Raw genomic sequence first — 27,623 nt, forward strand, 5'->3', positions numbered from 1 at the left:
ACAGGGATACAGTGTCTGACAAAGTGAGTTATGATTACATAAAAAGTTCCTGCTTAAAACACCTCACGGAAGATGAAAAGGCCTCTTGTGAAGGCCTGATAACACATGAAGAGGCAAGGGAAGTCCTCCTTGGGATGTCAAAAAATAAAACACCTGGTAATGATGGCTTATCGGTGGAATTTTATGAGACATTTTGGCCTTTGATTTCTAAAGAACTAATAGGATCATTTAATCATGCTTTTGAAAAAGGAAGTATGTCCGTGTCACAGAGGCAAGGAATAATTAAATTAATTCCTAAATCCAATAAAGATAAGAGATTATTGGGCAATTGGCGACCAATCACTTTAATAAATGTGGATGCAAAGATACTTTCTAAATGTTTAGCGAAACGTATGTCCAAAATTATTGGTAATTTGATAAATCCTCAGCAAACAGCATTTATTAAAGGCAGATATATAGGTGAAGGTATAAGACTGATTTCAGATTTAATGTTTTATGCAGATGGCAACAATGTATCTGGAATTGTGTTAGCATTAGATCTTACCAAAGCATTTGATTCACTCAGTCATAGGTATTTATTACAGTGTTTAGAATGTCTTAATTTTGGTCCGTCAATGATACAATGGGTGAGAACATTGCATGCAGGTATAAATAGCTGTGTATTGATAAATGGCTTTACCACTGGTTATTTTGAAATTGGAAGGGGTGTTCGCCAAGGCGACCCCCTTGCCCCCCTTTTATTCATATTAGGGCTCGAGATATATCTAATGAGATTGAAAAATAATCCAAATATTATTGGAATGGAGATGCTCGGAAAACAGATTAAATATACAGCTTACGCTGATGATATAACATGTTTTTGTAAGGATACAGAATCATTATCAGTATTACTAGAAAGCTTTCAAGAATTTTCTGAGATATCAGGCCTTTGCCTCAACCGAAGCAAATCAGAAGGAATGTGGATAGGAAATGATAGACTATCGAAAGAAAAGCCACAGATGATAAAGTGGACAGACAATGGTCTTAGAATTCTTGGAATCTGGTTTTCATATGACAAAAAAGAAGCAATCCGAAGAAACTTTGAAGATCGATTGGGTGAGATTAAGAGAACATTTTTTATTTGGAAAAATCGTAATTTAACGTTAATTGGTAAAATTCAAATTTTGAAAACATTTATTATGTCTAAGATAATTTATTTGATGTCAAACATTGAAATTCCTCAAGATTTTGTGAAAGAAGTAGAGAAGTTAATGTTTTCATTTTTATGGAATGGCCCAGATAAGATTTCAAGGTCAACTATGTATGCACAATATGCTGAGGGTGGTCTCAAATTCCCCAATTTACAATGTATGATTGATACGCAGTTAGTTAAGTGGGTTAAAAGATATTATGGAAATCGTAACCATCAATGGGTGCTATTGGGAGATTATTTCTTAAAAAGGCTTGGTGGAATTCTAGTGTTTCAAAGTAATTATTCCCTTGAAACTATTGATAAGAGGGGTATCCCTCCATTCTATGAGAATATTCTACAAATGTGGTTAAAGACAAACATACATGAGGATTTTATTGGTGATGAAAATAGCCAAGCAGACATCCTACAACAACCAGTATGGAATAACCAGAATATTTTGATTGATAAGCACTCAATATTCTGCAGGCCGTTTTTTTGAAGCAGGTTTATGTTATATATATCAAATATTTAGTATTGATGGACGGCTCATTGATTTTGAATTTTGGTTAAGGAAAGGAGTGCCAAGCAAATATAATATGATGTATATGGCAATTGTAGACTCTGTTCAAAAATACTCGAAATGTTCCTTCAATACACTCCTATTGGAGATGTTTTGGAAAGAAGAAGTGGCTCAAAAACAAAAGGATCTTATTATTTCACAGTTACAAAATGTGAAATCAAAACCAATATATGAGGAATTTTTAAAAGAGATTAAATCAAGACCTGTTTGCGAAACAGTTTTTGCTGGCAAGTATGGAATTCAACCAGAAGATTGGACACAAATATATATGTTGCCATTTACATGTACAATTGAAGTAAAATTGAGAGAATTTCAGTTCAAGTTGTCGCATAATATACTTTACACAAATGAAAGATTGTTTAAGATGAAAATATCAGAATCAGAGTTGTGTACGCTTTGTAAGTCATGTGCTGAGACCCCTGTACATCTGTTTTTTGATTGTAAAGCTGCCAAAGAATTACTTCAAAAATTTGTGGATGAAATTGGTACGATCTTTCATGTCAAATTAGAGGATTGTACAAGAATTAGAGTAATGTTTGGATTCATCAAAGACTGGAAAGGGCCCCACAGGAGTTTATTGAATCATTTAATATTGTTATACAAAAGGTACATATATATTCAGAGATGCAAAGATACAGGTGTGAAATTTCATGGATTGACAGCATTTATTGTTAATATCCGATATATAGAATCCAACATTGCAAAACGAACAAACAAATTAAATTTTCATTATAAGAAATGGTCCCCTGTAGAAAATATTTTTTAGGTCATTGTAGAAGAACATACAGTCGACTCTCGTGATAAAGAATATCCATATGGCAGAACCCCGACGTGATGGGGTAGTTTTTTGGGGGTCCCAGGGTTTGAAAATTTTCCTATTCAGAGGTATTTGCGCCCTGGATACGGCAAGGTTTCAAAAGTGACAAGATCACGGTGATTTCGCTGGGCCCAAGGAGTTTATTGTAACGAGAGCTGACTGTATCTTTAGGATATTGTTCAATTGTTGAAGAGTTTGATATCCATCTTTTACTGTTGTTGTTGTTGTTGTTGTTGTTAATTTGTTAAACAAAACATGATTTGTAATATGATTTTGTATGTTATGTTGTATAATGAAGAGGAAATAAATAAATTTGTAAAAGAAAAAAAAAATGGAATGAAACTTGGTGGGTGGATGAAGGTTGATCCCAGAATTACCGGCAAGTGTCATAACGCGTCAACCGCAAATGTAAAAACTCATTGATTGCATTATAATAGTGTACATGTACATCGTACATAATATCATGTACGTGTGATTACACCAAACTTTTCTGAGTTTGCTCCATCATATACTACTGACTTAACAACTTTTGTGATAGCTCTTCTTTTGTTTTGCCCAGTTCAGTGGCGTAACATGGATCGACGGATATGGGGCACCCCCTATATGTGTTGAGTCCCGGTGCTTACAGGTTGATGACTCAATTTTTAGCGATCCGATGGGGGGGGGGGGGGAGGGGCTGTAGATAGTAAAAAATCTTCTTTACAAAAGTGATGGAGCTAATAGAATGCTACAGTAAGCTAAGTTATGAATGTAGTTTTAAAATCAAACATGCAATTTCAGTCATTGATGTCTTCATAGCACTAACTTGGCTCTATCTTTTTCAGTTCGACAGAAAAGATTTACAAATTCATGAGTTTCTGGATTCTGAGGCTTCAACTCCTCCCCCACCCCCTTCAGCGGTGGAGGGGGGGGGGATGGGGCTCATTTTATCAAATGAAGATCATGTCACCATAAACATGCTATCTGCCAAGTTTGGTGAAAATCCGTCAGATATTTTTGAAGGAGATGCTGAAAATATGGAAATTCCCCTACTTCCCTCAGCCCCATCAAGGCACCCCTGGATCCGCCATGATCAAACATAAAATTTAATTCTTTTATGTCTTCATTCGGTTCGACAGAAGAAGAAAAAAAAATCCAGAGTTTAGGGACTTTAAGGAGGCTTCAACTCCCCCCTCTCTGCAATGAGTTTTGACATTTGTGGTTGACGCGTTATGACATTTGCAGTAAAAGTGCAAATTTTTACATTTGTGGAGATGACGTGTTATGACATTAGTGGTAATTTTGATATTTGTGGTTGACGTGTTGTGACATTAGTGGTCATTTTGACATTTTTGGTTGATGTGTTATGACATTAGTGGTCATTTTGACATTTGTGGTTGACGTGTTATGACATTAGTGGTCATTTTGACTTTTGTGGGCTCTACAGGGGGACATAATACCCCCTATATAATTTCTTTAACATATGATGTATCACCGTCATATTTGACACATGATTAGCAACTCATACTCTACATGACCCAATATGTCAAATTTCTTAAGGTCACCCATTGAGTTCGCTAATTACCAAATATAAAGAAATACTAAAAAATTAAGAAATATGCTGTAATCATGTTTTTTCTTTATATTTCTTTATCCCCAGTATACATGCTTTTACTTTATACCAGCATTTTTATATTTGACACAAAGGAAAAGCAAGTAAATCTGCACATTTGTTATGGTTGACATTTCTCAAGGTCTACACATGGGGGAGCTATTCATTATTGTATAAAGCAATATGAGACCTATGATGTATTTTTTGGGGTAGGTGCATATATTGGTATCACATTTCATATTTCCATAATATTGGGATTTTGATTTTGCAGATTGATGATATGAGAAACAAATGATGATACAGGCAAAACTTGTGTGAAAATGACACAAAATAAAACGGTAGTCTTTGGAAAATGCTGTATCCTCAATCATTTCTCTTAGATCTATTGTTTGATATATATTTGATATTGTTTGACGTTGAGATGTATGTTTTAAAGTATCTAGGGCAATTGGAGCAATAAATAAAATAAGTGCAATAGTTCCTTCTGATATACTCTTAAGTTTATATCATACCATGATCTTGCCTCATTTAATGTAATAATAATAATAATAATAATTGCATTTATATTGCGCTTCATACTGACGTTTCTAAGCGCACTTTTGCTACTCATACAAATAGACTAGAAAATATAATAACATTAACAAAATCAGCATTAACAGTAACAAAAGAAGAAGAAAGAAAAGAAAAGAAAAGAAAAATACATGTGATACAATGGTACAAAAATTGATATTTGTGTGCGCCTCCAGAAAAAAAAATTACAACTGATTAAACAGGTGAGTTTTGAGAAGAATTTCAAATGATTCGACAGATGAGGCATTTTGAATATAAAGAGGGAGTTTGTTCCAAAGAGTGGGAGTAATGGAAGAGAAGGCTCGGTCCCCATAACGGGTTTTTGTACGTGGGCCATGAAGTAATTGGAGAGAGGAAGATGAACGGAGGGGTCTGGCAGAAGAGGAGGAGCGGAGAGAGACTAGATTTTGAAGATAATGGGTGCAAGATTACGTGTGATTTTGTACGTCAGAAGTAGGATCTTGAAAGTAATACGGGAATGGACTGGAAGCCAGTGGAGTGAGCGGAGAACAGGAGATATATGGTCATGTCTCCTACTAAGGGAGACTAATCTAGCGGCTGAATTTTGAATACGTTGGAGAGGGGATATGTGAGAAAGAGGGAGGCCGGCAAGGAGGGAGTTGCAGTAGTCCAGATAGGAGGAGACGAAGGCATAGACGAGCTGCTCAGCTGATGATTGATCAAGCAGACGCCTGATCTTCCCTATTTTGAAAATACCCCATAATGCAGGCTTACTTACAAATGTTTGTGATATGGTGTTTAAGAGTTAAGTGTTTGTCCAAAGTAAAGCCAAGGTCTCTAACACAGTCAGAGACATTAATGTATTGTAATATCATCTGGGGGAACTGTGCTAAATCTCTTTTGAACCGTATTTATATTTTACAAATACGTGCAATAAGAATTATTACCCATTCGCAGCCCCAAACCCACACAGGGCCCTTGTTTAAAAAACTAAGATTGTTATCAGTGTATGAAATTAACAAATTCGTTACCTGCACATTTGCATATTCTTATATCAACAACATCTTGCCAAAATTTTTAGATAACTGCTTCATTGTAAACAATACTCGAGTTGTATACAGCACTCGTCAAAGTAATAAGTTATATATCCCATTTTATAAATACAATGCTTCTAGACGTACTATAAGGTGTGCTGGCCCTCTTTTGTGGAATAACTTGCCAGACAACAATGTACCATTAGTCTTTCGTCCTTTAAAAGAAAGTATAAACAATTTCTTTTGATTCAGTAATCTCGTTTGACACACGCATGAATGAGTTAGATATATTGCTTGCCTAATCACCTGTTTATCGTTATGTTTTTGTCATCTGTATAATCCAATGTATTCTGTAATGTTTTATTACGTGATCGTTATCAACAATTGTATACCATTTTTAATTGTCAGGGATCAGCCTTTGAAAGGCCATTATGGCCTATTGTTGATTCCCCCACGTGTTATATATTCATTGCATCTTGCATGATGTAAGTTGCGCTCATTGTAATGTTTGTATGTCTTTTATTTACCCTGTGGAAATAAATGAATTGAATTAACTGAATTGATCCCTTTGTCATATAAAAATAAAAGATATAAAGAAGAACATGAAAAATCAGACGGACATAATTGTAAGTTTACGGTTGCCATGTCAAACAGCTGTTTAAATCAGACATAGCTAAATTATATACCAAAATGTATGTGCAATAAAGTTTTTGGAAAAGTCACCAAATTTGGTTGAAATTGGGTAAAAGGCGTAGGAGTGGCAAATGAAAATATGGGGGGGGGGGGCACACAATGTGCTCACCCTTGGGCTTCATAGAGTTAAACACCCGGTGTTTAGCGGCCCCTTGTCTAACACGGCCAGCGGTAAACAATTTTGTTTCACAGACTTTAACCTGCCTTTAGGGGCCACATACCAATACGAAGCTGCAGCCGGGCCGATAATTTCGTGTGGTATTCTACTTTGCAGGTTGTTCATGGCTAACGTTTCGTGACTGCCACCGCTGCATTCACCCGCCATCAGAAATAGTAATGCACTAATGAAAAGCTTGCTTGCTGTACGCATGCCACAAGACTGTCATGTGCAACAACTCGATCAATACCGGCATTGTTCAATGTATAAAACACACATGTGTCTACGTACACACATGTACATGCAAGTTTTTATAGATGAATACGATACTAAATGTACATGTAGGCAATACACACAAAATGTCGGATAAGCTGTTTATAGTGGCTACCTGTCTATAACGGCCACTCTTTTCATTTCCCTTTGGTGGCCGTTATAGACAGGTTTGACTGTATATATATTTAACTTACAATTCATTAATCCTCTATATTACTTAATAAACTACTAGGTTATAATCCCTCATGCGTGTTGCTTATTCTACATTGTTTCTAAATACGTCAACTCATAGATTCTTGCTTATCAAATTGCATAACCAATCATCTCTGTATCATTTCTGCATCTCCCACCTCATAACACATGGATATACCCATGTAATAGGGAAAACAATCATTGAAATCATTCCTGTATTTCGCCTGAATATTTGATATTAACATTTACCTATATATTGAGGTTTTATCATTTTGATGTGATGAATGATTGTGCCGTTTGGATTATTCGTATCTAACGAATACAACAGAGGGACATTTCTGTTGCGTTTTATAACGTGAAACATACTCTTCCTCTTTGTTAAAACTGTTAATTATTCTAAACTTCCCCTATTGCGATTATATTTAATCAAACAACTTAAGGATAGACAACCAAACTATAACTCATTACGTTTTGGCAACTCCAAATTTTGGTTAAAGGCTTAATTGACTTACGACTGCTTTGTCCGCTTCGAACCGCTTCTGACCATATAAGTATACATGAAAGAATCGTTTATTGAGAGAGAAAGACAGAGAGAGAGAGGGGGAGAGATAGAGAGAGAGAGAGAGAGGGAGAGAAATGGGAGGCGAGACAACAAACCGGGTATTTCTTTCATTAATATGAAATATATATATATATCATGTGCAATATTTCTTCTCAGGATTCCCCCTCTCAGTGAGATATCTAGATTTCAAAGAACAAGTATATTTTACTTTTGTTCATTATGAATATCTACGTGTACTTCATCTCTTATTGTGTGTGTTTTTTTAATTGTTTTTGGAGCTATTTTGATGTATTCTGCTTTTATTCATTTTATGTAAAATGTCACAGTTAGGCCTTTGGCTGATATGTTGATATCAATAAACCATTTCAATTCGATCAAATTCAATTTACTGCTTAGTCCCCCAGACCCACTGAAAGATCAGGAGACACTACTTACATCACTGCTTGCTGTTGCTACGGGATCGTAAGTACTGATGTAGTTGACTGCTGTCCTGCAGGCGATATAGGTCCTACGTCTGTAGTAAGAGAAACAAGCCCACAATAACATCAATCTTGATTAACAATTCTTTCAATATAAAGAACTCACTAAAAACAGGATCATTCTAATTTTGTATATTTTTGGCGAGCACGTGAATGGATAAATTATCACCTTGCCCACCTGCATATGCAGGAATTTGCCTTTCTAGAATTCAAATGAAAGTATCTCTTAAAAACATTTTTGATGGAATAGAGGTAATTGTCACTCCCACGTGGGGAAAGAGTTATTGAAAGGAGATATCCCCTCCCACCAGAAGGAACTTGTGCATTTTTTCGAGCTGAAATGACAGATCTGGACCCTGTTTTATGAAGAGTTATAATTGATTATATAGTTGATTTCGATTGTAAATCTATGGCAGCCTGTGTGGTAAGGAAATTTATAATCGATTATATTTTTTATAGAACGGGGCCCTCGTGCACATGCACTTTTGATGGAATAATAAGCAATCTGTCAATTTAAAAGTGTACTATTAAAGTCTGTGGGGAAAGGGATCAAACGGGGAGGGTGTGGGAGGGGGATTTGGCATTTTCGGAGTTGAAGTTACTCAAACTCATGCACACTTTGGATGAAATATTCGGACAGTTTTCTATTTTAAAAAAACCAAGAAAATTTCCCATATTTCGGGAATTATTCGGAAGGGGCAAAATGTTATGTTTGCCCCTCCCCCGTTCGACGCCCTTGGGATGTGGGATATCTATATGACAGGGAGCAAATAAAAATACAACTGTATGTGATTCTTTATTGATCAACTCTCTTTACAAACAATACAATGCAATACAGTAGAGGCAAAACAATATCTGTGGCTGAAGTAAGTTGAAAAAAGAAATTGTTGCTGCTGACGCCAATGAAAGAGTTGTTTTAGAGGAAAAATGAATAACTCATAACTCATGATTCAGGTAATACTTATCAATGCCACAATACCAACGCGAATGTTTTTGGAATGCGTACTACATAAGGTGCATATTGCAGAGGAATGTACTATTATGTAGCAGAAAATAAATATTTATTGCGCTTGTATTGCTCCATTTTACTTATTCTTTTTTCTTCACTTATCTATTCAGTATTTTGGTGCTACAAAGTGACGGCGTTTAGAATGATCCTTTCTTAGTACGGATGTTAGGCCTATATCATAGACAATTTAAATAAATCACTTAAAGATAATGTATATTGTATAAAAACATGGGAAATGTTAATATCAGTTTTGATGAACGAGTAAAGTAATTTCTGTTGCTGTTGTTTTTGTGGGTTTTTTTTCACAATATGCTAAGTACAGATTTGGAAATTTTTGCGGTACTACGGGGTGTCCTATCCAAGAGACGCTGAAGTTAGGGAATGTGTTTTCTTCTCCCAAGAAATTATCTATTTCTATATACATGGACTGTAGAGGGGAAAACATAATTCAAATTGTTTTCAGCTGTTGACATCTAAAACTTGATTCAATTAATGTTTAGTATAACTGTTTAGTTTACTCAGTCACACAGAGCGCCGCTCATGTACATGGATTGTAATGTTTTCTTACGAAACACTGTTGCTTATCTAAAAAAAAAAAACACAGTTTAGAACAATATTCATGAGCAGTTTTTGCATTTCTGACACAATTATATGAATATATTTCACGTATCGTATATAATGTTGTTTCAGCCAATTTGACAAACATTTATTTTAATGCAAAATGTATATTTCCTCCAAAAATACTAGTGCTGCGCGAGGTTGCCACGGTGAGTTGATTTTTGACTTATGACATGCGGTACTGAGCTGAATTCTAGACCAACTGTTGTTATGGAAACCAACCCGGAGAAAGTTTTCGTTGTGTGTCTGTTAAGACGGTATGTTAAATCCCGAAATGAAGACCATCAACCATTAATGTAGCAAATCGCCCACAAATGCAGAAATTGGACAGCGCCCATAATAGAAACGCCTTCTGATCTAGAAATGATTATCAGACGTCGTCCACAAATGTACAAACGGTAGAATGGTTGCTGCCTTTTGATGATGTTTTATACATTGTCGACCATAAAGATGGAATAAAATATTTTAGACTTGATACCATTATTTCTTTTGTTGTTGGACAGTCTACAAGTAAACAAACAGTACTTGAGTGACTACATGATGTTTCCCCGTTACACAGGAAATATGTTTTACGTAATAATTTCTTTTGTAGGAGAATATGAACGACATTGCAATTGAGATTCTGTCCACTTCCCTGATGCAATGCCGCGTTTGACGAGACTATTTTTTTTTAGCTCTTTGAACCGTTAGCAATGAAAATCGGTACAGACGTTCCCTAGAATATCCCTGATTCATCGGAGCCAGAAATATACGATAGGGTGGTGTCACTGCGGCAGGACGGCTACAAACAGAGTGATATCGAGGATGTCTTCGCGGGACAGCACAGAGTACAGTCTGTAAGATCGTGAAACGCCAAGGTAAGGCATGAAATGTGCGGTTACGGAAACTTCCAGGACATCCAATCTTACCCACGAGAAGAGATGATTGCCAAGTGTTGAATCTCTGCAGGAGAGGCCACAAAATGTCACTGAATTATCTTCGTCGTTTGGGGAGGAGGCATCATGGGATCGACGTTTCCCGGTCAACCGTTAATTAGAGATCGCTCCAACATAGTTAACGAACACGACGGCTGACTACCTCTGTGGCTGTTCGCCACAGAGTTGCTCGTCTTCGCTGGGCTTTGGAGTACAGAATGCTTCATCCTGGACACTGGCGACGTGCTGTCTTCACGGACGAGAGCCGCTACATCCTTGACCGGACAGATGGGAGACAACGAATTTTTGATTACCCGGGGAGAACGCAAAAGCAAAATTGTCATGTGTGAGCGCATGTTTGGGTCGATATCTGTAACGTTTCAGTACATGCAAGGTCGTAAATCCATGGGGGATGCATCCCTCCGCTCTTGTAAGAAGGGGGATGGCCTGTACAAACATCCCCCGAAGTTTAAAAAAAAATTGAAGAAGAACAAATGTTATTGTAATGATTTCGGCATATTACATGACGTTCACAAGCCCGCCTAGTGAGAGCCAGGATTTGTATACATAATTTCATCAAGCCCTCTTTAATATCACTCTTGATGGAACACCTCTTCCTTACAATGCCACACCAACCTACCTTGGAGTGAAGTTGGATAGGCAGTTGACCTACAAGGATCAACTCAAGGCCTTACGAGCAAAAGTTTCCTCAAGGAACAACCTCCTTGCAGGCTCAAAATGGGGTACCAGTGCAACCACTCTCCGCACTATAGTGCGCTAGCACTGGTATACTGTACCGCGGAATACGCCACCCCTGCGTGGTGTAGGAGCTCTCACACCAAGAAACTTGACACGGTCCTGAATGACACCATGAGGCTGATTACAGGATGTCTCCGGCCAACACCAACAGAATTTCTACCTATTCTCTCAGACATTGCTCCCGCCCCATGCGTCGAGAACTCCATACCCAAAGGCCCCAAGCAACCCAAACAACCTCCTCCACGTCGCCCTTTCTCCCACCATGCCGCAACGCTTAGGGGATCAGATCTCAACATCTGCCAGGCATGGAGAGCAAGCTGGCAAGACACCCCACGACCTGCCCAACTCGTTATCACGCCCAATACGTCTGTCCCCCAGGTGCGAACCTCCCAAGGAGTGAGTGGGTGTGATTGAATCGGATTCGAACGTGAGTTGGGCGTTTCAACGCAGCCATGCATCGGTGGGGCTACGCTCGTCCCCGCAGCCTGCCAGTGTGGTGCACCAGAACAGACTGCTCAACACATCTTGATTGAGTGCCCTGATCTCCGACCACCTGACACATGGACCTAACACACCCTACCCCTGAGACTGTAACTTGGCTTGAACAACTGAGAGACGTTACTTTGCTGCCGCTGCCTCATACGCAAGAAGAAGAAGCGCTCGCTCGCAAATAGAAATAAGGAGTTTTAGAATATGCAAGCTCAACGCAGACGGCAAAACCCACGGTCCGTGCGCAAATTCGAGGAGGATATAGTAACAGCGATGTAGAATCTAGAAATGTTCTCAGCAAAATTCCCGTCCGTCCAGATTGAGACCACAAGTGCGTGACCAGCCAACCAGCGAGCGCCGTTCTGGTGGAGGAGGTCGCGTGGATAGGTGTTATCTATGGAGCAGGAGCCCGTCAAAAACATGAACATACGTCGCGTAGCAATTCGAATTGCGACACGACGTAATTATTTACGTCGTGTAGCAATTCGAATTTCTACACGACGTAATTTGAATTACTACGCGACGTGATTATTTGCGTCGTGTAGCAATTGGAATTACTACACGGCGTAATTCCGAATTACTGCTCAACGACTTCACATCCTGACATTAAATGAATTAGTGTAGTGTTGTAATTCCTAATGCTACACGACGTAAATAATTACGTCGTGACGTAATTCCAATTCCTACGGGACGATATCATTTGCGTCGTGTAGCAATTCGAATTACTACACGACGTAATTCCTAATTACTGCTCAACGACTTAACGTCCCGACATTGAATGAATAGGTGTCATGTTGCAATTCCTAATGCTACACGACGTAAATAATTACGTCGTGTCGTAATTCGAATTACTACACGACGCAGATAATTACGTTGTGTTGTAAATAATTACTACACGACGTAATTCCGAATTACTGCTAAATGACTAGCGAAGTAAAGCAGCGTAGCGACGTTAAATCAACCAATGAAATCGTTCATTATTTGCTCAGTGATGTATCACATGCAAGTGCCAAAATGTTCCCCACACTATACTCAGGGAGTATTTCAGGCAAGTGGCCCACCTCCCTGACCATGTGAATCGCCAATGAGTATCTGGGAGATACCTTGTGGGGCCGGGATTTGTAAAAACGCATGGAAATGTACAATGATGTCTCGTCGGGAAATGTAAAAATCTCAAAAATTTGATCAACGGGAAATGTAACAACGTCTCCCTGGGAAATTTAGAGGCGTTCAATTTTGACGGGAAATGTTGACATCATATACTTCAACGGTATTACGTACCGATGGTATATAAACCCTTCAAAAAAGTTTGGAAATCTGAGTTTGATCAATAATTTCTCATTTTTCCTTAGTATTAATTTATTTGTGCTTAGTACCACACAAAGACTGTTTAATTCTCTTTAAAATGATACCATACTTGTTATGATTATCGTATACATGGAGGTGCCGTACTTACAAATATGAGGTAAAGTCAGAATTTAAAAGCTGCAAATTGGCCCAATTTTTGACGTTCCTAATGGAGTTTCCTCGTTATGATTGAGTTCCCCATTGTTTCTTTGGTGTTCATTTACTGTAACATCAAATTTTTTATGGAGTGAAACATGTATGCGTTCAACCAAATAGATAAACAAACAAACACACACACACACACACACAAATACAAGACATCATGATTCAAACCATTTTATCTCACAGAACCACGCCACATTAACCACAACAAAGAAAGTTGCGCACAAGTCTCGCTCTATGTGGTCTTGCGTTGTCATCTTTTTGAAGGACCTCAGCTTCAATTTGCCCTATGGCGCGGGCTTTTTGAACATTGGGTACACGTGGCATGATGTACAACCATAAAACTTAATGAGCTATCAAAATTGCCTGGTATGGCACCACTGAAAACTTGAATATGAAGTTAAGATGTCTATTGAAATTTGCATTCATGGCTGACCAGTTGAGATCAAAAGACATAACACAAAAGAACATGTTCTCTATTCTTCACGACCATTCTCATTCATGTAGACCGTTCTTGTTCATTTTGCAGCTTTCCAATGCAGACCTTATCAGACACTTTTGAGTACAGCCCTTTACTTGATAGCATAATCATAATGAGTAGGATATCATTTCAAAGAGAATTTTATAATCTTTCCATTGATATCAAACATGTATTGAATAGTGCTTACAAACTGGAGAAATTTACAACTGAAGTCAAATTTCCAAACTTTTTTGAGGGGTTTAGATGAACTCAATGTCTAACAAAACTGCTCATGAACCTTTACCGTTTTCATTTTCTTGTAAGCCCCACAACGGATTTTCACCAAATTTGACAGATTGTGTCTTTGAGGGGACATGATTTTACTTTGCTTATGAGCCCCCACCCCTCCCACCTCCAAAGGAAGGGGGGGGGGAGTTGAAGCCTCAAAAGTCCCTGAACTCGATCTGGAATTTGTTATCTTCTTCTGTCGAACCGAAAAAGATAGAACTAAGTTAACTTTTTTTGAGTTGAGTTGAGTTGAGTTTATTAACAACATACATGTGAATATGATAACGTGATAACATGAAATTACATAGGGTAAGATACAATAACATGAACATCTTTTATGAGAATACAATGATATACAAGGTTCTTACAGCTATGCATGCATATATTTTACATACTTATATTCATCAAACATAAGAATACATGTAGTATAATTGATTTAGTTTCATTGTGATATATTTATCACTGAAAAGGCAAAGAGAATGAATAACATATGTAATATAGACATATATGCATAGACAAAGGTTCTGAAAAAAAAAACCAGAATAGAAAACAGAAGATAATGTTGTTAAAGGGGGAACCAAAAGTTAGCACAAGTGCTAGTCGAGAATGGTTCTCCCATTATAGCTATATTTAAGATGCTTACTGCAAGGTCTACCCTTCTAAAGTAACTGTACTATAAAAGTACATTAAACTAAACATTTGAATATTCTTTTCATCACTAAACTTTATTTAACAAGTGATTTTTTAGGTTTCTTCGAAATGAAGATCTTGTTCTTTCCTCTTGAATATTTTTGGGCAAACTATTCCAGAACTTTGACCCGACAAAAGATATAGAAAATGTACCATGTGTCGTTTTACATTCTAAGCATGTCTAAGCATGGAATGATCTTTGCCTGTAGTCCTGTATGCATGATCCATTGGCTCATAATATTGCGTTACAGAATGTGGTAAATGTCCCTTGTGTAGATCATATACAAAGGTTGACACTGCAAGCTTATGCAGGTATAAAACATCTAACACTCCTAGACTGGTGAATAATGGCCTAGAACTTGTTCTTAAGGGAGAAAATGTAATTGCTCTCACGGCCATTTTTTGTGCTAAAAATATACAATTTAAGTGGCTTCTGTAGGTACTTCCCCAGACTTCAATTCCATAAAGTATACGTGATTGTATAAAGAATTTATATAAAAGCATGAGAACATGCCTTGGAACAAAGTATCTTGACTTAAAAAATTAAGCCAATTTTGCGCCTAATGCATTTGTTGATACATTGAATCTGATCCTTCCACATCAAGGTCTCATCAATTTGGATTCCTACAAAACATGCTACATGTACTCTTTCTATAACCGTTTCAGAGACTATTAACACACCTTTAATTGCAATTGGTTGTCTTGGTCCTTTAATCATCATATAATTTGTTTTGTTCAAGTTAATAGTTAATTTATTCACAATACACCATTTTTGTACCTCATTAAATTTTCCATTTACGTCATTCATATCAATTTCTTTTGTACCTTTGGGAAACGTATGAAAAAATGTTTGAATCGTCAGCGAACAGTCTGAACTGAAAATAGTTAGATGAGCTAAGTAAATCATTGATGTATAACAGAAACAGTGTGGGTCCCAGCACTGATCCTTGTGGTACTCCACATGAGATCGTTCTACTGCTGGATATTTCATCCTTGCAGCACAATACCTGCGATCGGTTTGAGAGGTAATTTTGGAACCACTGCAACACAATGCCTCTTATGCCATAATATTCTAATTTCGCTGAAAGGATGCGATGATTGATTGCGTCAAACGCCTTTTTGAAATCTATAAATATACCAAGGGTTATTTCACCTCTATCATTTGAGTGTAATAATGTATTAACCAAATTAATTAATGATAATTTTGTACTATATTTCTTACGAAATCCATACTGGTGTCTGTACAAAATTTTTAGTGGACTCTAAAAAGTCCATTAGACGACCATTGACTAATTTCTCGAAACCTTTTGCAATTTACTGGCAGAACTGAAATAGGTCCGTAATTACCTAGGTCATCTTTCGACCGTTTCTTGAACAAAGGCGTCACTTTTGCTATCTTAAGTGCATCTGGGAATTGGCCCATTTCTAATGACAAATTAAAGATATAAGTCAATGGGGAAACAATATATGGAGCTGCGTCCTTGATCAATCTTATTGACAAATTATCATAATCATGAGTCTTTGTAGCATCAAGAGCATATACAATATCCATAATTTCTTCTTCTCTTATAGGTTTCCAAGCCAAAGACTTTGTATTTCTGGCACCCAAATAATCTTGAAAACAACTATTAGGAGGCCCATTTGGTATTCGTTCTGCCAAATTTGACCCAACAGTGACAAAGTAGTTATTGAGTTCTTCGGCTATTTCATTTTCAGAAGATACAACTTTATCAATTCCACCTTGATTGATAGTTAACTCTTCTATATCCAAATGCTTATTCTTACCCTTTCTACCAATTAACTCATTGATGGTTTCCCAGGTCTTTGTCATATCACTTTTATTGCGATTAAAAGAATTGCGATAATACAATCTCTTTGCATTTTTAATAACTGTTACCAAAGTGTTTCAATACCTTTTATACCTGTTTCCGTATTCGTCACTAAAATTTGATGACCTGTAGTTTTTGTATAAGGTGTGCTTCTTCTTGATGGATTTAAGAATTGCTGATGAGATCCAAGGTTTCTTAGGGCTGTTCTTTTCCTGGGATACATTATATTCTATTGTAGGTGCATGCTTATCACATATTTTCTCACACATATCACGAAAAACTTTATAAGCTGTGTTTACATCTTCGTATCTAGATACATGTGCCCATTCAATTTTCCCTAGATCCTCGTGAAATGACTGGGCATTAAATGACTTGTAGGATCGGGTTGGTGTTTATTTTAAGTTGGGGTTAACAAAGTCACAGGCTATACCATAAAGTGAAGTGAGTTTGCAAGATACGTTTCCGTACTTGCTCGTCGTTGACTTGACATTTGGGGCCGTCTTTACCTTCATGAGGATGGAATACCGCATTGCCGTCAAGTCTTCATTGATGTATACCCCCTTCATGTCGTCCTTCCCTTTGAGTCCGAAAGGGGCAGCATACAAATTGTCTCTTTTCCTCCTTGCTGTGAAGCGGACAACAGTTTGCCTGCTTTTCCCTCCTTCGCTCTTTTCAAGTCGGTGACAAGAAGATATGTCCTCAGGGCGTATCTCCACACCAGCTTCCCTGGCCACTTTAGCAACACTTTCAGCTAGCTGGTCCTCCGTCTCCTCCTCAGCCTCAGGGATCCCAGTCAGCCGAAGGTTGTCCCTTCTCAGCTCCTGTTGAATTTCATCTTGCTGGAATTGTATTCGCAGCAAATGTGGATTGATGGCTTCCTTGATGGTGTTGAGACAGGCCTTCTTGACCACCTGCACTATTTGGGGTAGACTATATACACATTAATGACTGAAATGTCATGTTTGATTTTGGCGGATCCAGGCGTGCCCTGATTGGGAGGGGGAGGGTGAGGGGAAGGGGGATTTATCACATTTTCTGTATCTTCTTGAAAATCTATGACGGATTTCCACCAAACTTGCCAGATAGCATCTTTATGGTGATATGATCTTAGTTTATTATATTAAGCACCCGCAGATCTCAGTCTTATTACAATCTCGGCAACGATAACGCCACTGTCGTTCTCTCAAAACCACTGAACCAATTCTCTAAGAAAAAGTGTACTATACTCAACTTCTAAACTCTTTAATGATCTCCCTATAAGTCTTGGGACAATTTATGATATGAAATTATTTATAATGGAAATAAGGAAAAGAGCTGTATGATGGCAACAATTCATATTTAATCTATACCCAAGTGCTAATTTTGTACATTAAATGTTTGCTCACAGACAGGTCTGTCAATTCATATATCACCATATCGTAAAGATGCTATCTGCCAACTTTGGTGAAAATCCGTCATAGATTTTCAAGAAGATTCAGATAAATAGTGGAAAATCCTCCTCCTCCCCCTCACCCCCCCCCCCCCATCAGTACACCCCCGAATCCGCCATAATCAAATATGAAGTTTCAGTCATTAATGTCTTCATAGCACTTACTTAGCTCTATCTTTTTCGGTTTGACTGAAGAATATTAAAAAAAAACATCCAGAGTTAAGGCGCTCTGAGCCTCCACCCCACTTTTTTTTTTTCCGGCGGTAGGTGGTGGTGGTGGGGGGTGACGCTCATTTCAACAAATTAAGGACATATCACTATAAAGCTACTATCTGCCAAGTTTGGTGGAAATCCGTAATAAATTTCCAAGAAGATGCAGAAGATGTGGAAAATCCCCCTTCTCCCCTTACCCTCCCCCCCCCCCCCCGGATCAGGGCACCCCTGAATCCACCATAATCAAACATGAAATTTCAGTCATTAATGTCTTCATGTAGCACATACATGTATATCGTTTCGACAGAAGTAGATAACAAATTCCAGAGTTTGGACTCTGAGGCTTCAACTCCTTCCCCCTCCCTTTATACTCCTTCGGCGGTGGGTGGGGGGGGGGGGGAGGGGGAAGGGGGATCATTAAACAAATTAAGATCATATCGCCAAGAAGATTTTGGTGAAACTCCGTTTCTGGGTTTACAAGAAAATAAAATGGTAAAGATCCATGAGCAATTTCGTTAGACATCGAGTTCATCTATAGGCCTACCGTCGTTATACGTAATACCGTAGAAGTACATGTACATGATTTTAACATTTCCAGGCAGCGTTTTTTCATTTCCCGGCGAGACGTTTTTACATTTCCCGGTAATGCAATTTTCGAGATTTCTACATTTGCCAGCCAGACATTATTACATTTCCCGGCGTTTTTACGAATCCGGCAAGACGTTTCTACAAATCCCGGCGTTGTTACAAATCCCGGCTCCACAAGACCCTACCTTGGATGGAGCCGGGATTTTAACAACGCCGGGATTTGTAGGAACGTCTCGCTGGGATTCAGTACGCCGGGAAATGTAATGATATCTCACCGGGAAATGTAAAAATCTCGAAAATTGTCATGTTCGGTAAAAATCTGTCATAAATTTTTTAAGACAATGCAAAAAAAAAAACAAAACAAAACCGTGGAAACCCCCCTTTTCTCCCTCCACCCCCCCCCCCCCCGATCAGGGCACCCCTGAATTAGCCATAATTAAACATGACATTACAGTCATGAGTGCATGTCTTCATAGCACTAACTTAGCTCTACGGTTTTTTCGGTTGGACAAGAGAAGATTTAAAAAAAATCCAGAGATTAGGGACTCTGTGGCTTCAATTCCCACCCATCCCATCATATCCCCATAAAGATGCTGACATGTTGTATAAAAAAAATGATATGGCTGAATGTTTATTGTGATTGATAGACAAGAGGTCCTTGATGAATGACTTAAATGTGCAGTTTCAATAGCTAACTAGTTTGAATTGCTTTGGGTTATTAAAATAGCGTTAAAATAGTATTTTCCTTTAAATTCTATCTGAATGCAGATCGAATTGTGTAGTGTTGGATTACCTGCTTTTTCAAAATGAACTGTGTGCCCAAAGGTTTAGACTCATTTCAGTATGTTTGTCAGTAATTGGTTAGAGGGTACCTTGCATACATATTTTTTGATACATGTTATATAGGTTAATAAACATTCCATAAGATTGCTCTGTCAACGAAATGACGTAATTATTTGCGTTGTGTACCAATTCGAATTACTATACACGACGTAATTCCCAGTCTCGACATTGAGTGTCGGCGGTGGGGGGGGGGGGGGGAGGGGGATTTAACAAATTAAGATCATATCTCCATATCGTAAAGATGCTATCTGGCAAGTTTGGTGGAAATCCGTCATAAATTTTTCAAGAAGATACAGAAAATGTGATAAATCCAAATCCTTCCCCTCACCCCCCCCCCCCCATCCTGGATCTGCCGTAATCAAACATAAAATTTCAATCATTAATGTCTTCATAGCACTAACTTAGCACTGTCTTTTTCGGTTCGACAGAAGATGATAACAGATTCCAGAGTTTAGGAACTTTTGAGGGTTCAACCCCCCCCCCCCTCCTCCTTCAGCGTTGATACAACATTTTCGACACTTTTACATTTCCCGTTGCGTTTTTTCAAATCCCAGCGAGATATTTAAGACAAATTTTACATATCCCGGCGTTGTTACAAATCCCGGGGTGACGTTTCTACATATCCCGGAGTTGTTACAAATCCCGGCTCCACAAAGTATCTCCCAGATTAAATGGATGTAGTATAGGTAGAGATGAGGATTGGGATTTTAACTTTTTGCAAGATACCATGAAATAATACAGAGTATATCATTCTGAGAGGAATTCAAAGTTTATTAGATGAAAATTGGTTTACAAATGGCTGTGACATCTAAAAACAAATTAAAACAATACAATCATAATAAAAGGTGGGTCCCATCTTTTATTACGATCGCTCTGTTTTTAATATCTCAGCCACTTCAAAACCAATTTTTATCCAACAAATGTTGAATCCGTCTTGGAATTAAATGCTCTTTCATATTTCATAAAATGTTTCTCATTATCTCACCAAAAATGTTAGAAACCTGAAGTTAGGTCTCAACCAAAACTATACGATCCCTTGAACATGGCCAGGGAGCTGGGCCGCGTGCACGTGCACTGTGACACATCACTGAACAAATATCGAACGATTTCATTGGTTGATTTGACGTCGCTACGCTACTTCGCTTCGCTAGTCGTTGAGCAGTAATTCGGAATTACGTCGTGTAGTAATTATTTACAACACAACGTAATTATTTGCGTCGCGTAGTAATTGCAATTACGACACGACGTGATTATTTACGTCGTGTAGCATTAGGAATTGCAACATGACACCTGAATGTCGGGACGTTAAGTTGTTGAGCAGCAATTCGGAATTACGTCGTGTACTAATTTGAATTGCTACACGACGCAAATAATTACGTCGCGTAGTAATTCGAATTGCAACACGACGTAATTATTTACGTCGTGTAGCATATAGGAATTGCAACACGACACTAATTCATTTCATGTCGGGACGTTAAGTCGTTGAGCAGTAATTCGGAATTACGTCGTGTAGTAATTCGAATTACGACACGACGCAAATCTTACGTCGCGTAGTAATTTGAACTACTACGCGACGTAATTATTTACGTCGTGTCGTAATTCGAATTACTACGCGACGTATATTCATGTTTTTGACGGGCTCCTGCTTCCATAGTTATCACTCACTGACCCAAAGGCAGGAAGCATGAATTTCCCACAGTTTGCATGCACGAATTGCACCTTTAATATCTTGATTCACTGTAGTTTGTTCATGGACCATTGCAATTGATATGTGTGTACAGTCGATGGACCAATTAACCAGTGAACCAATGGCTATGAGAATATATATTTCACGGTCATTTATGGTCAACTGGCTAGTATAGTTTAATTTGTCTTACATGTGCAGCATAAAATAACTCCTACAGTATACCTTCTTTGTGTTTGGAATCATGGTATCCACCGATCATTACTGGCCGTCAAGGTTCTAGTTGCTGTGTATAGATATGTGTTGATATATGACGTAAAAATAAACTCTACATCATCTATAAGGTCGAAATATGCAACGAGATGTATGTTTTGTGCTCAATGTAAGTAAGCCAGCTCACAGATACAGCAATGTATAGTTTGCAATATGGTCTCTGGAACCACGGATTATCGGAAACATGGATCATTTTAATAATCTGTTAGAGGAGCATTTGAATAATAGCGAAGCAGAACATTTACAACTATTGTTTAGTGCTGCATGAATGGCTTTTGTTGATTTGAAAAGATATATCTTCATCTACATGTGGTTTCATATATAAGTATACATGATTATTTATTGCAGTTTTCATATGACGTTTCCATTTTTTTTTCAAACACGAGTGTTCCTCTGCAACCCGCTCTGCAATGACCTTTGAACATATTTAGATCATTTAGCTACTATTAAAGCCCCATGCTGAGATTGTAAAGTAGTTGTGAACTGTCTTGCTTCGGGAGAAGGATCCCTTGGCGGTGACGTCAGACACGTGATTACTTTCTGTACTTGCGTTCGCGTTCACCGAAATGCGAAACTACTTCTCGTAACGATGGCAGTCTGTCTACGACGGACACAAATCTGATAGCACCCGCGTCGTAGATGGTTCGTCCGTCGCTGAGCGAAAACTCGGTACTATCGACTCAAAGTATGGTTCAGGTGTTGAAACAATAATATAACCATAACAGAATACCTGCTATGACACGCGTCATGCGGGACCATCTAAAAAGAAGAAGAAGAAGAAGAAGAAGAAGAGATAAACAAAAGGAGCCCCGCCAGAATTTGCCCACCCCACCCCATTTTACATGAACAAAAATCCGACATTCATCCAAAGTGTGCACCTTATATTTCCCGGCATATTTCCATGAATATATATTTTTCTCTATTTTGATAGAAACAACTAGAAATGTCGCTATGGCGACTGGTATGCCTCTGCCATAATGCATGGTTTTCCAATAGGTCTATGGTACGTCTTGATAATGTGTGATGACAGTTTCATATAATTTGCAAAATATCAAAATGACATTCTTGTCCAAAATGTGTTGAATGATCACTTTCCTTGAACTAGGTTTCAGTTCATTTCCAAGATATGGAGAAAAAGTGTAATCTAGGTATTAAATGTTAAAATTTTAGCATTTTAACCTGGCCTTTGACCCTTGACCTTTGATCTTATGACCCTAAAATTCCCAAGTGAATCACTGTCAGGCAAAACATGCACAGATATGTGTTAAGTTTCATGATGATACCTGGAGCCACTTTTGAGATATAGAAGAAGAGAAATTCAGCATTTCACTTGACCTTTGATCTTTTGACCTTTGACCTTTTGGCAAAAAAACTTTTCCAGAGAATCTGTATTGGGTAATACATGCATACACTAAGTTCTAAGAAAAATCCTGTAGGCATTGTATAGATATGGAAATAGTGACATTTTGAGGAATTGACCTTGACCCCTCTGACCTTTAACCCATATGACCCTAAAACTCCCTAGATAATCACTGCCTGTCAGTACATGCATATGATAATAATAATAATAGAGAGACTCTTATAAAGCGCTCATTCTACCTAAAAAGATACTCATGGCACTGTACAACAGAGTACATATGTATCACGTTACAACAGAGTATCACAGAAGATATAAGAACAAACAAACAAACAATATACTTTCATATATACATACAGGTAAACAATTTTCAATTTGAATTGAAAAGGTAGGTCTTGAGGTTCTTTTTAAAAGCATCAATAGAAGATGCTTGTCGTTTTAAGGCTATTTCAAAGTTTTGGGCCCACGTATAAAAAAGCGCGACCCCCCCCCCTCCAACTATGCTTGATTCGAGGTACATGTAATATTTGCGAGTTCGATGAACAGAGATTTCGTGGTGGTTGGTGAAGATGAAGAGTATTTTGAAGGTAGGCAGGGGCAAATTTGTGCAATGTACCGTATAGACAAGAAGAAGAATCTTGAAGTTAATACGTTTTTCTACAGAAAGCCAATGTAGGGACCGCAGTATTGGGGTAGTATGTGTAGTTTTCTTCGTGAAAGTAAGTAATCTAGCGGCACAATTCTGAAGACGTTGCAGTTTACTGACTTCTTTTTGTGGAAGGCTGCAAAACAGAGAATTGCAGAATCTAGACGAGACGAAATAAGAGCTTACATCAGATTTTCCTGCTGCTGATCTAGCTAAATATCTCCGCCCAGGGTATGCAAATGAAATCTTACAGATTGGGATACATATGAAATAATATGGTCTTTGAATGTAAGATTTGCGTCAAAAACAGCACCAAGATTACGAACTTTGTTCGAACACTATTCGATATTACTATTGCCAATTCTAACATAACATGTATCAGAATTCACTTTGGACAACATCTGTTTGGATCCTATCAGAATAAATTCTGACTTGTTGTCGTTAAATTTCAGACATTTCTTTCCATCCATGCCTTAACATCATCAATACATAATTCTAGTTGTTTTAAAGCTTCAGAAAGTTCAATCCTGGTTGGTTAAAAAGACACAAATATTTGTATATCATCTGCATAACAGTGATACTGAATGTTATGTCTTTCAAAAACGTGCCTTATCCTTGAAAGATAGAGAGAGAACAGAAGTGCTCCACCTACAGACTCTTGTGGGATACCGCAATTAAGTGCAGCCGGATTAGAGTTACTGTCATTGTGAACGGTTGATAAGGTATGGTTGAAACCACTCTAATGCAAGTCCTGTGACACCCACAGATCTGAGAGTCTGGATGACAATGGAATGGTCCACAGTATCAAAATCTGCCGACATATCAAGTAAAACAACTGCAATGATATTCCCAGCATCCGTCTGTCTCAAACTTTGATCAGTTAGGTCAGTAAGTAATGTCTCTACACTATGATCAGGGCGATACGATGATTGGTGGTTATCAAGAAAATCATTCTCCTGCAAGTAGTCTCGTAGGCGTGAGAAGGAAACACGTTCCATAACTTTGCTAACAAATATATACTAAGTTCCATGAAGATACCTAGAACCATTTGCGAGATATGAAGAAAAAAGAGAAATTTTAACATTTGCACTTGACCTTTGACCTTTGACTCCATGGCCCGAAATTGTGAAGTTCATAGGGAAGGCAGTACTCTACTACAGTAATGCAGACTCCACATTTAACATTGTACAGTGTGGCGATGTGCAGATAAAACTTAGGGCCTCTTCTACAGCATGGTACTTCCAATTCTAACCATGATGCCACTGCAGCTTCATCCCGAACAACCCAGAATACAGCAAGGAAGAGAATTCAGTATGACAGGTCTGAACTCTTTGCCATCAACCATGTTCACCGAAGTGTCAGTCCTTCAGTGTGGTCGACTATCAATGAACTCAAGATATCTTCCAAACAGCCAACAAAGCGGGGAAGAAAAGGTGGCATGAAGCGCTCAACTTCCAGGCCTCATGCTGCCTTATGCCCCGAGGAAGGAGGTCTGTCATTAATATGTCGTTTCGCTCTCTGGAATGCACGGTCCATAACCTCAAAAACACCGGCAATCTGTGAGTTCATAATCAATCACCATATTAACATTCTAGCATTGACCGAGACTTGGCTGTCGGGTGATGTGAGAGATGATCGAGCTATTGCTGATCTAACGAGCTGCCTTAAGAACTATGGCTTCCATCACGCTCCTCGCAAGAGTCGCTTGGGTGGAGAAGTGGGAGTATGCATTGAGAAAGTTTTCAATGTTCACAAGTACGACACAAGACAGTTTACATCATTTGAGTATATTGATCTTCTACTTAGTGCAAAAGAAAAATCGTCATTTCGCCTTGTGGTTGTCTATCGTCCTCAAAGAACTGAAGCTGGCCGGTCAACTTCGCAGGTTTTCTTTGATGAGTTTTCCTCATTTCTTGAACAGATTGCTGTGTATCCAAATCAGCTAATGCTGGCAGGCGATTTTAATTTCCATGTAGACAACCCTTCAGATAGAGATACATCCTGTTTTCTGGAGATGATCAACTCTGTGAACCTAAAACAGCATGTCACTATACCAACTCACCCCAGGGGGCACACATTGGACCTCCTCCTGACTCGTATGACTGATAACCTTGTCTCTGAATTTGACTCCACATACTACCTTCCCTCTGACCATTGCGCTCTGATGTGCTCTCTGATGATTGATAAGCCAAAGCAACAGAGAACAGAAGTTACGTTTAGGAAACTTCATAAGATTAATATTGATGTGTTCCGAGAGGATGTCAGGAGCTCTAAGTTATACGCATCTGTCCCTGATGATCTGGAACAACTGGTACAGCTATACAACTCAGTCCTGTCTGAATTACTGGAAGAGCATGTGCCGCTGGTTACTCGCTCGATTTTCCCTCGCCCCCATGCTCCATAGTTCAACGAAGACCTTCATAAGCTGAAACAAGATCTCAGACGCCTTGAACGTAGATGGCGGTCAACCAAGTTGGAGGTACACCACCAAATCTTCAGGAAGGCTTGTTGTCACTATATGAAAGCACTCACGACAAGAAAGAGAGAATATCATCAAGGACAGTTTAAGGACTGTAGCCCTCGTGAGTTGTTCCAGAAATTTGAAAGGATGTTTAAGCCCAAGCCTTCCTTAACTTTACCAGTGTTGATTCTGTGGCATTACCTGAATATTTTCAGAATTTTTTCGATGACAAGGTTAGACAAATATCTGACAGTTTGTGTAGTATGAGTACAGATCCCACACCAGCTCCAGACAAGAAATGCAAGAACGTGAATTTCTCTAAGTTCGAAAGAATGAAAATTTATGAAGTAGAGGAAATTATCAAGAAGTCGGGTGCTGCAACGTGTAAACTTGAATCAATGCCAACTTCTCTTGTAAAGAAGTGTGTTGTAGAATTTGCTCCATATATCACATGCGTCATAAATAGATCATTTGAAGAGGGTACATTTCCTAAAAGTCTGAAGGATGCCATTGTTTTTCCCCTAATTAAAGGGTCAAGGTTGGATCCAGAGCAGTTGAAGAATTATCGACCAGTTGCTAATCTTTCATTTCTTGGAAAGATTATAGAGAGAGCTGCGGTTCGGCAGATTCAGCATTATTTTTTTGATAATGATTTACACTCACCCCTGCAGTCTGCGTACAGACCATACCACAGTTGTGAAACAGCATTACTAAAAGTGTCAAATGACATTAATCTTTCTCTAGACCATGGTAATGAAATCATACTTGTTCTGCTTGACTTTTCATCGGCATTCGACACCATCAGGCACGATGTTTTACTGCAGCGGTTGCAACACAAGTTTGGTATCACATCTCTTGCTTATAAGCAGAGAAGGCAGACGGTTGTAACAGATAAGTTAGAATCCTCTGCTCATGTATTAGATATTGGTGTCCCCCAGGGCTCTGTGGTTGGCCCAATGTTGTTTACCATGTATTCTTCTCCTTTACAAGATATTATCGTGTCCAACCGAATGTCAGGGATGTGTTATGCTGATGACACTCAGATATACATTTCATTTCAACCTTGTAACCTGCAGGATGCAATCTCTCAAGTAGACTGTTGTGTCAAAAAGATTAAACTATGGCCAATCCAAAATGGTCTTAAACTGAATGATGAAAAAACTGAGATCTTACACCTTACATCTCGATTTCGCAGAAGAATGGAACTTCCTGCAATAAAGATTGACAGTACTTCCATTGTACCTGGTATAACAGCCAAAAACCTTGGTGTGATATTCGATCAGAATATGGTCATGGACAAATTTGTTTCAGAGAAATGTAAATCGGCATCCTTTGCTTTATATAAACTTGGAAAAGTTCGTCAGTTTTTGGATGCAAAGACCACTAAGAAGCTTGTTCAGGCTTTTGTTATATGTCATTTAGACTATTGTAATAGTTTGTTGTACAGTGTGTCTCTAAAAAAAGTAAACCCAACTTCAACGGCT

The 27,623-nt window shown here is 38.3% G+C and overlaps 1 protein-coding gene across 1 annotated transcript in view; it reads left to right on the forward strand.

Moving 5' to 3' along the window:
• The window catches only part of LOC139740065 (autocrine proliferation repressor protein A-like), a 157,239-nt gene that overhangs the window by 50,474 nt on the left and 79,142 nt on the right, over positions 1 to 27,623 (forward strand). The window contains exon 3 of the mRNA XM_071650658.1: positions 7,998 to 8,063. Within this exon, the coding sequence (XP_071506759.1) occupies positions 7,998 to 8,063 (66 nt within the window). The remainder of the gene's footprint in view (positions 1 to 7,997; positions 8,064 to 27,623) is intronic.

This window comes from Diadema antillarum, unplaced genomic scaffold, assembly GCF_040938485.1.
Source record: "Diadema antillarum isolate AM-2024a unplaced genomic scaffold, OU_Dant_1.0 seq00000830_RagTag, whole genome shotgun sequence".
Lineage (NCBI taxonomy): Eukaryota > Metazoa > Echinodermata > Echinoidea > Diadematoida > Diadematidae > Diadema > Diadema antillarum.